At 41.7% G+C, this 10,769-nt stretch overlaps 1 protein-coding gene across 1 annotated transcript; it reads right to left on the bottom strand.

Moving 5' to 3' along the window:
• Window positions 1-1,453: 1,453 nt before the first annotated feature.
• On the bottom strand, window positions 1,454-9,232 carry tlr3 (toll-like receptor 3). Its single transcript, XM_014195262.2, has 5 exons — window positions 8,923-9,232; window positions 8,082-8,576; window positions 7,572-7,769; window positions 5,168-7,020; window positions 1,454-4,170 (listed from the first exon to the last, which is right to left on the bottom strand). Exons 2-5 carry the CDS (start codon window positions 8,541-8,543, stop codon window positions 3,942-3,944), a joined length of 2,742 nt encoding a protein of 913 aa, XP_014050737.2. The 5' UTR covers window positions 8,544-8,576; window positions 8,923-9,232; the 3' UTR covers window positions 1,454-3,941.
• Window positions 9,233-10,769: the final 1,537 nt, after the last annotated feature.

Here is a 10,769-nt window from a genome sequence, read left to right as displayed (position 1 = left end):
AGATGCCCTTAAAAAAAAGGGGTGTTACTTTTGTAGCGAATGAAGGGGGAAGAGCTATGATTGAAGCTTGAAAAAGTATAAATCGGGAAAAGGGGCCCACTTGCAATCCCCAAAACAAATAGGGTGGGTGTTGGACTTCCAATGAAAGCCTTGGACACTTTGGAATCCAAGGAGCGATGGGGTTTGGGCTTGATCTAGCAGCCCGGCAGCGTAAGCGTCATTTGGGCCTCTAAGGTCTTAAGGTCCAGACCTCTTGGAAGTACTTTATCACACAAGGGAACATTACATTCTTAGGATGTATTTTTATCAATAGTACATTTCCATACTATATACCACGCCAACTCAACTCTGGACCTGGAAGCCAGTTCCACTGGATTTAATTCATTGTTCCCTTCTAATCAGAGACTGATTTAGACCTGGGACACCAGGTGTGCACAATGAATTATCATGTAGAACAGAATACCATCAGGCTCCGGATCTCGTGGGGTAAGAGTTGATGACCCCTGCTCTATACTATTTCCAAACATTTCTGACACACATAAAGGACTCTGGCAAGACTAGCCCTTGGTGGGCTAAAAGAGATCTGAATAAATAAGCATAGTCCAATGTGTGTCCCCAAGCATATACAAATAGGGTAATATCACATAGAGTATAATACAGAACTGATGAATTACTGGCTGCTTATGAATGAAAATATGATCGTGTAACTAATAACCCACTGGTCAAAAACTGGTTGAATCAATGTTGTTTCCACGTCATTTCGACACCAAAAAGCTATGTGATGACGTTGAATCAATGTGGAAAACTGTTTGGATTCATTTTTTTCCACCCAAATTTGAACCTAAATCCAATGACATGGTGAATTGTTTTTGTTGATTTGACGTTGACAACTCAACCAATTGTAAATCAAAACTAGATTTTAAAATTATGTTTGTGCCCAGTGGGAGTGTTCATTATCAATTGAACCAGGGGAGAAGGTTAATTTACCAGCTGTATCTCAGTAGCAATTAGCCTGTGAATGAGGTTGTTGCTAATATAAATGCGTGAGAAAGGTTGTGTTTATCCCTTTTTCCTTCCTTTCTTAATCCACAAACCCTTGAAGTAAGCCTCCTTCTTTCTTTAAATTGAGCAATGTTTAGTTATTCCTTTCCTTTAAAAAAAATTCAAGTTAAGGAATGTTTTAAGTGACCCAAATGCCAACAGCTTACTTTCAGGGTCCCATAGTTCCTGTGCCGTTGGTTAGAAGTCAGTTTTAAGGATGTGGCCAGAAGCTGGCTAGTTTTTGGAATGCTTTTTTATTTTTTAAGTTATTCCTCGAAATAAAAAGAAAATGGGAGAATGTCACATTTAAAACCTAGCTTTTTCCTCGACCACTTGAGGGCAGAGGATTTAGGATTTCAGTTCATTTGTTTATTTTTTCACAAAGTTTTGAAGTAAAGACTAACAATACGAATGTCAGAATCCAACTTTACTGAAAACTTTAAAGACATGCTGAACAGCATACTGATGGAAAAAACAGAATGTGTTCAAATATACTTGCAGTTTACTCAAATCAACACTAGGTGTCATGAGACAAATACAGACATTTTTGTTGAACCATACACTATTAAACAAAATTCTAACTTTCAAGTAAGTGTACAAAAGTCCTGAAACAAATATTTAATATAGAGTTGTCCCAAACCCTTAACCTGAAATGACCTAATTAAAGCAGTTCCCACAGTGGAAAAATAAGAATATGTAGGTTTGTTAAAGTTCTAAATTAATCTGACATTTCAGTTATGAAGAGAACATTACATGGTTAATGTGTGCAATAGTGGGTTATTTTACAGTGTAGTTGTAATACTCCTGCTAGCAATACTAAAGTAATGCTGTAAAATAACCCTACTGTAATTGACCATGAAACCACATTTTAAAGCATTTTGTTAAGTCAGTGATCTACTCTGTCAGTGATCTGCAAATTACCTTGTAAATAACTACTCATTATGATTTGTAGATCAGTCAATGATCAGCGACTGAGCAGAATTGATGCTCTCAAACATGGCCAATACCTTCTACATCGGGGTCGGCAATAGACAACCCGCGAGCAAAAACCGTCCTTGAAGTGTTTTTTTTGGGGTCCCCCAAAGTTATAATTTTTTTGTTTTCGGTCAAAAAAGACTGAAGTCAAGAATTCAGCTAAACATGTGTTTAATTTAGGAAATCTGTTCCCAAGTATTCCTATGAATATTTTTTTTAAAAAGAGACCTGATCGTGTCTCAATGTAATCAACATATAAAATTGTTCTTTTCAAATACAAATCACTTTTTGGGCTTAGATGTGGTCAATTTGCAGTGTATACATTATAATTACTGTATGTTCCGGCCCCCCGATCTAGTTGCCTACCCCTGTTCTACATCAAATGAACCAAGAGTTTCTGTGCTTACCCAATTTTTAACTGCCAATACGCTGTACAAGTGACATTGTCCTACGTCATACTTCCTGGTCCTGTCCCCTAATCTTTTGAATGGGCTTGACGATCATATAACCAAATTCAAGGGTTAAAAATAGACTGTGCTATAAAAACGGTAGTTACAACAAACATACAATTCCATGAAACAGTGTGGCAAGAGACACCATGTACTGTACAGTATAGTGCAAAAACATGCTGGGTCCATTTAGTCAAATGTCACCTGTACAAATGAGCGCTAGGTCTAAGATATGTCTCATTTCCAAATCCACACTGCAAAAAGTTCAATCTAAGCAAGCCTAAATATCTTATATTGACTGATAATTCACTTACAATTAGTGATATGTGTTTTCTCTTACCAAGCTAAATGAAGTTTGATAATTTAGCTTGGTAAGAAAAAACCCAAAATGTTTTATCAATCACTCAGTATTATAAGATATTTTGGCTTGCTTAGATTTTACTTTTTTCACGTCACTCGGCTACTGAAACTGTGCCACTTAGCCCATCAGGTCCACTTTGTCGTTCAGCGGTTAAATGAGACTTGCAATATTGCACACTTTCTAGTGTACACTTCCTTGTATCCTCGACCATTGTTTGAAACCTACAGTATTGTACTTTCAAGTACACTTCCTTAAAATCTTAGCCACTGAATGAAAGCAACAGTAGTGCACCCCGTTAACTTTACTCTGAACCATACAATGAGAGCAACAGTTTTGCACACTTTCCACACCCACTGTCATTATTTAAGAAATATAGCCACGTATTACATAAACGTAATAACACCGTCCGCAAGCGCAGGGCTCTCCAGAGGGTGGTGCGGTCAGATGTCCTGGGGGGCACACTGCCTGCCCTACAGGACATCTACAGCACCTGGTGTCACAGGAAGGCCAAGAAGATCATCAAGGACCTCAGCCACCCGAGCCACGGCCTGTTCACCCCTCTACCATCTAGAAGGCAGAGACCGTACAGGTGCATCAAAACCGAGAGACTGATAAACAGCTTCTATCTCCATGCCTTCAGACTGTTAAACAGTCACCACTAGCCGTCCTCAGCCCAGTACCCCGCCCTGAACTTTAGTCACTGTTACTAGCAGGCTACCGCCATATGTACAAAGTAATTGTACACTGGTTGCTATGATAATGTTTACATCCTGTTTTACACACTTCATATGTATAGTACACACTGTATTCAAGTCAAGGCTTATCCAATAGAACTACTGCTGTGCACACCTTTTCTATTCATATAGTGTCCATACTGTCTATACACACCATCAAATACATACAGTATATATTCATATTCCAAACTCTGACATTTCTTTCTTTACATTTTGGGGATTAGTTTGTATTGCTAGGTATTACTGCACTGTTGGAGCTAGAAACATAAGCATTTTGCTGAACCTGTGATAACATCTGGAAAATGAGTACGTGACCAATATATCTGATTTGGCTTAAGTCAAATTTTCAGTACACTTCTAAGCATAATGGCATGGAGAAAGTTACTGCACTCGGTTGGTGGTGCCCAGGGCGATGCGGAGCCTCTGGTGGAAGGCGGGCACCCTCTCCCTTTGCAGTGGCCAGTTGAGGAGGCAATGTGGACGAAGCATGCCCCTGCGCAGGAGCAGACAGCGAGACAACTTGTAGTCCTGCACGTCCTCCAGGAAGACCAGCACCACCGAGTCCCGGCTGTCCTCAATCACCTGGTGCAGGGCATGGTGGGCCATGAACCTGGGGGGAAAGGGAGAGAATGGTGGGAGGTGAGGGGAGGGAAAGGAAATGGGAGGAAGTGGTTTTCGGGGAGAGGAGGGGAAGGGAAAGGGGAGAAACGCAGAGAGACAGAAGAGGGCATTTGTCAGATAGGGCAAGTAAAAGAGGCTCGAAGTACAGAAGCATAACAGGAATAACATTTCAGATCTCAATCATATACATGTAATTGACACTTATCCAGAGAGATGTGCAATCAAATCAAAAGGGTGAAACGTGAAAAGTGCTACAATAAAATACAATCAAAGTTTAATCAAATAATAATCAATGAATGGCAACATTTAACACTGGTTTATACTGTACTGTTAGAGCAGCTTCCAAGAACACAGATTAAGCCAATAACCTCAACACTTCAAGGATTTAGACAGAAACACCTGCCTTGGATCAGTGCTGTGGGGATACTTTAAATATACATTCTTCACTTAGACATTCTTTGTGCATTATGGTCCATAGCCAAAAAAAGGGTCATGAGTTCAGAATAATTGCATTTTACATTTATGTAATTTAGCAGACACTCTTATCCACAGCGACTTGAGTTGTGGGTGTACTTACATAGTTTACACATTATAGAATCTTTTGAATCATTATTGAACTCAAATATTATTATTTTTCCGATGAAGAAATGGTTATCCAGACGCTAAGAGAATTTTCTGTGTAAAATGTTTTTTTTACTGCTTGTTTGGGTTTCATATCTTCTTCCAGAATTGCCTAAACTCACTTCCCCTGTTTGAGTAAAACTTGTTCAGTTTAATTTTAAAACAGAAACATCATGGTATTATTACTATCATAACACATTAAAAACGACATGATTTACTTTCATTTCCTGAAATAAAGACTCCTGCAGATTTTCCAACCACTGTCCTTAATGTTCTCTTTTCCATGATCAGTGACCACACATGCTCTACCAAAGCTTATGTAACGTGCATGTTAGAAAAAATATAACAATGTTCATTTTACTTACTGTCGACACATGGAGTCTTCGAGAAGAGTTTCGGTGACCACAAATAGTATTTTCCTGGACCTTCTCATATTCTCCACAATGGACCCCAGTCGCAAATCACCTGGCACTGCATCTCGATCCAGCAAATAAAATCTATACCCCTGTTCGTCCTCTATGGGGAGCAAGCTTCGTTCCACCCAGGTTTTATCCTTTGCAGCATGAATGACGAACGCGTCATAGTTGAACTCTCTCCCCTCCCTGGAACTGGCATCGCTCAATCCGAGCGTACGGTTGATCAGAACGTTCCAGTAGAACTGAATCCTCCAACCCTGGAAGCGCACTAGGAGTGAGGTCACCATTAAGGTCAGGACCGCAGTGCTGGTGAGCACGTAGAGCGCCTGGAATGGTGTCATGTCCAGGCAGGAGAGCCTGTCGAACTCCATGATCGAGCGGTTGTAGTAGGCTTGCGGCGTGTTGCACACATACTCATCCCTGATGCCCGGCACACTGGCGTTTGTTCCGTTCAGCCACGCCACAAACCACAGGATGCTCTCGCAGGTGCAGTCGAACGGGTTCTTCTCCATGACCAGCTGGCTGAGGTTGGCCAATGCCGGCCCAAACACTTCCTTCCTCACTGACGTGATTAGGTTCTTCTGGAGCCGAAGCACCCGGAGTGACCCCAAGTCGTTGAAGACTGAGTCCTTGAGTTGGTTCAGGATGTTCCCACTGAGGCTGAGCTCTTGAAGGTTGGTTAATCCATGAAGGGCCTCCTCAGGGATCTCATCCAGACCGTTGAAGTCCATCTCCAGGGCAACAAGGCTGCGGAGCCCCCTAAGAAACAGCACCGGCCCACCCGGGTTGGCACTCTTCCACAGCCGGGCCAAGTTGTTGTGCTGAAGCTTCAGCACCTTCAGATTCTCTAGTCCGTCCAGAAGATCAATTTTGATGTTGGCGATGTTGTTGTTGCTGAGGTCCAGGATGGTGAGGTTGGACAGAGGCTTGAAAGGAGAGGTATTCATATACTGGGTGCTGGTCAGAGCTCTCCCCAGCATCAGAGTCCTGAGAGCGGGCACATGGACGAAGGACATAGGGCTGAGGATGAGCTTCTGGTTGCCGTTAGAGAGGTAGATCTCCTGTAGCTGGCCCAAACCCTGGAACTCTTTCCCCGTCAGGGTCTGGGAGATGGAGTTGTTGCCCAGCAGAAGGGTGGTGAGATTGCCCAGGCTGGAGAAGGCTCCAGGGTCTAGACGGGAGATTGCTGTGCGTGTAAGCTTTAGCGTAAGAAGTGGTGAATCTGCGAGGGACACAAAGGTCTGGTTGGTGATGATTCTGAGCGCCATGCAGCTGGTCCCGCTCAGGTGGAGTTGGCGGAGACTCATCAAACCCGCAAAGGTGAACACTGAGATGTTTCGAAAGGCAGTATTCTCCATGCTCAGGCTCTCCAGTGCTCCTAGTGGCTGGAAGGAGAAGTCATCGATAATAGGGTAAGAAGAAGTGCGACTCTTCACCAGCGCCATATTCAGGTTGAGCCGTGTCAGATTCCCCAGCCCGTGGAAAGTGTTCTTAGTCAGGTGCTTGAGGTTGTTCTGCTCTAGAGAAAGAACTTCCAGCATGGGCAGCCACTGGAAAGAACCGTCCCCGATCTTAGCTATGCTGTTGTGGGATAGATCCAAAGTAGTGAGGTGGGTCTTCCCCAGGCCTTTGAAGGTGGTGTTGTCTAGTGTAACTAGCTGTGTCTTCTGGAGGGAGAGGCTGCGGATCGCTGTCCCAGAAAGCTCTGTGCAAAGTTTAGATGTGAGTGAAGGGCCAAGTTTGCTCCCATTCATGACTAACTCATATATGCTTGCAATGGGCTTCAAGCAATCAGGCTCAAACTGCAAGGGGAAAAAAACACTGATTAGTTGCTGATTAGATGCTGGACAAGATGCTGCCATAGACTGTAGATACGTTGTCAAAAGACCTTGAACCTACTACTTCCTACTTATTTATAGTATCCTATTGGGCACAAACTGGTTCAATCAATGTTGTTTCCATGTAATTTCAACTAAATTACATTGAACCAACGTGGAATAAACGCTGAATTGACGTCTTTGGCAAGTGAGCTGTCGCATTATTACAACCTTTCAAGTGAGGCGTTGAGTGATCCAGTTTTCACTACCATTGTATTTGTCGGGACCCTGCCTTGCTCTGTTCCTCTTTTGCCTAATTTGGCATCAATTAGTTTAATATGAAAATGTTGGTTCAAAATGCCCTAGATGTTAATTTGGTGGCTTTGCACTACGCCTAGAAAATAAGAGAGGAAACACTGAAGGGAACTTGACAACATAAAAAAGGTGTGATTGGTTGAGCATGGTTCTTATTCCTAGTGTCAGCAGCTGAAAGCATTAACATCCTTTTATTTCCATTTTCACAGGTTCTTTCGTACCTTTGCTTGAGTTATTAGATCCGACAGGTGAAGGACTCGTAGGGATGAGGAATTTCTGAGAAAAGAGAAGTCATCCTTTTTGATGGTTGATATGCTGTTGCTAGACAAGATGAGAGTCACCAGGCTGGGAAGCTGAAGGCGGGTGCCCAACTTGGCTGTCTTCAGGTCATTTTTGGACACGTCCAGCAGTGTCAGACTCTGAAAAGGAAAAATGGAAAGATATTCTAAGAGGGTTTGAGAGAAAATGTAACTGAGACAACTGCAATCAAATCATAATTTGTCTATGGTTTAGGCTTAGGCTTGAAAGAGAATAACCCAAATCCAGTTCAATGGATGGTAAATGAAAGAAACAAACAAAAAATGCTCACAAAATATTGTCCTGAAGAGTCAAGAACATCCCCCTCTCTCATCTGTATCATCATCATCATCTAGTACTGTATATCATCATTATCAACACATCCACAACCCCTGCCATCATTGTCTTCACCATGACACCAGGCAGATCCCTACCTGTAGGGCAGCAAAGGGGTCTCCCCGTAGCTTCAACCTGTTGCCAGCCAGGTTAAGCTCTGTCAGATTGGTGCAGTTGCTCAGGTCCTCCTCCGTCAGCCCATGTACCTCGTTGTGCTGCACGGTCAGTGTCCTCAGCAGGCCCAGGGTCTGACACAGGCTGTCCTCCAGCTTGGTGAGGCTGTTGAAGCCCACGTCCAGGTGCACAAGCCCTGGGTACGTGGCCAGCGATGCTGGGGGTAGCTCCACCAGCCTGTTGTGGGAGACATCCAGGCCGGTGATATTCCAGGGCAGGTTAGGAGGGATCTCCTTGAGGCGGAGGTGTCTGCAGTCGGCCCAGCCGTTTCGCACCTGGCATTCGGATTTCTGATGCTTTTGAGAGGCGTGGCATAGGGTAGGGCCAGTGATGAGGTCACCCAGATTGACAGCCAATAGAATGAGGATTATATCTGGCCAATTCATAGCTTCAGGTGGTTTAACAGCTTTTTATAAAAACTGCAAAAGAAATGGATAGGTATATAGTAAGTAAGCAGAGCTATATAAAGAGTTCAATTATCTGGCAATGAATATTTGTGGACAGGTTTGGCAACGTCTTTTATATGGTGATTTATCATGAGTCATCCGAGAGAGAAAACATACATAGCTTCTCCCATATAGTATACAGTTGCACTATCAGAGCCATTGTGTCATCTTGCACACAAGATAATCACAATCTACATTTTGATCAATTGAAACAGTTAAACTGACAACTGCTGTAAAACTCTGCAGAACAAAATAAGCTACACATTGGCTACAGAAACCTATTCGATTCTAACATTTGAAAGAAGAAAACAGAACATACCAGCTGTCGTTTATTGAGACGGAGAGTGGTGATCGTCAGTCATTTTGAACGTAAAAGTTGCAGAGTTATATACACAGTAAATCCGAGGAAGCATAGAAAGCTTTGAGACATGAACAGCTGCCGTGTGGGCGGCTGCGGAGTGTTGTGGAAGTGAAATGTCACGGATCCGCATATCTATAGCAGTGCGCTGTTCCGTCAGGCTACGTGCTGGCACAGACGATTTTCAGTTTCTTCAAAAACGAAACTGGCAAGGAGACAAGGTTTGTGGGTACATTTGGATCTTTGGCGGCCACTATCGTTGTTGACGTGATGGCATTGGAAAGATGACCCAAACAACTGTGCAAACCTTTTAAAGGCATCACCTTTGAAAGTTTCTGGTTCATGTCCGGGTCTGTGTAGGTTATGCTAATATACTTTAATAGACATGCAATTTTCCGTCATAGAAAATATGAATTATGTTTAGAAGATAGTTTTCCATAAATGTGTATTTTTTTTTGCTCACTGTTAGGACACTTGAAGTAAGCCTATAGTGAAACATGTGCATCGCTTTCATTGCCCATCCAATTACACAACAGTCTTGGTGAAATTGATAAACTGTCTAGGGGCCACTTTCACAGACTTCCCTCACTAGCCTAGATTTTTGCCTTTTGATTTAAAAAAAAAACTATACATAAATTAAAGCTATAGTCTGCGATTGGTGCATCAATTTGTTTACTTTTAAACTAATGATATATTGATTCTTGAAGAATATAATATGTAAATGCCAAATGACCTTAGTTCAACTGAACCCAAAATATAATGGCTATTATTAATTCTAAGTCCAAAAATGGACCAATTGCAGACTGCAGTTTTAATATTATTTGATGAACTTAATGTCAATGACTTGTTCAGCCTTGTGATAACTGCAAAGCTCACTAAACAGGGGCTGCAGGTAGCCTAGTGGTTAGAGCACTAGGCCTGTATCCGAAAGGTTGCTGGATTGAATCCCCGAGCTGACAAGGTAAAAATCTGTCGTTTTACCCCTGAACAAGGCAGTTAACGGTAGACCTTCATTGTAAATAAGAATTTGTTCTTAACTGACTTGCCTCGTTAAATAAAGATTACAAAAACAGACCATTTCTAAACATTACTGGCTGTTGTCCAGGAGATGGCGATAGTGATCAAGCAAAAAGTTAATTGGAAAATGTGTAAATAAATGAAAAAAATAAGTAGGTTGCGTGATAGAAAATGACTCAAGTCAAAGTCACCCAGTAAAACACTATTTGAGTGAAAGTCTAAAAGTATTTGGTTTTAAATATCAAAAGTAAAAATAATTTCAAATTCCTTACATTAAGCAAACCAGGCAACACCCTTTTCTTGTTCTTTTCATTTACAGAGGCACACTCCAACACTTAGACATCATTTACAAACTAAGTATGTGTGTTTAGTGAGTCCACCAGATCAGAGGCAGTAGGGATGACCAGTGATGTTCTCTTGATAAGTGATTTTACTGTCCTGCTAAGCATTCAAAATGTAACCAGTACTTTTGGGTGTCAGGGGAAATGCATGGAGTAAAAAGTACATTGTTTTTTTAAGAATGTAGTAAAAGTAGTAAATTATAAATAGTAAAGTACAGATACCAACAAAAAAATCTACTTAAATAGAGAACCTCAAATGAATTGTGGAATCAAGATAAACTGTTCCATTACAACAATCTACCATTTCCTTATGTCTATTTTCATTTCCCTTTTTGGTCCATCCTCTTCCAGTCCCTAAAATAGCAGTTTATCCCTTTGAAGAGTAGAGTAAGGCAAAGAGTAAGACAAAATTCCACAATTTATTCCAAAATCATCATGGCTATGAATTCA

The sequence above is a fragment of the Salmo salar genome, chromosome ssa04 (assembly GCF_905237065.1).
Source record: "Salmo salar chromosome ssa04, Ssal_v3.1, whole genome shotgun sequence".
NCBI lineage: Eukaryota > Metazoa > Chordata > Actinopteri > Salmoniformes > Salmonidae > Salmo > Salmo salar.
Note: the sequence above shows the minus strand (reverse complement) of the source record. Positions and strands in the feature narration are given on the sequence as shown.

Coding starts and splice junctions, on each gene's coding strand:
- tlr3 (XM_014195262.2), bottom strand. CDS start 8,543: ATGAATTGGCCAGATATAATCCTCATTCTATTGGCTGTCAATCTGGGT. Junction 7,770..8,081: donor ACCCCTTTGCTGCCCTACAG/GTAGGGATCTGC, acceptor TTTCCTTTTCAG/AGTCTGACACTGCTGGACGT. Junction 4,171..5,167: donor GAAGACTCCATGTGTCGACA/GTAAGTAAAATG, acceptor CTTTCCCCCCAG/GTTCATGGCCCACCATGCCC.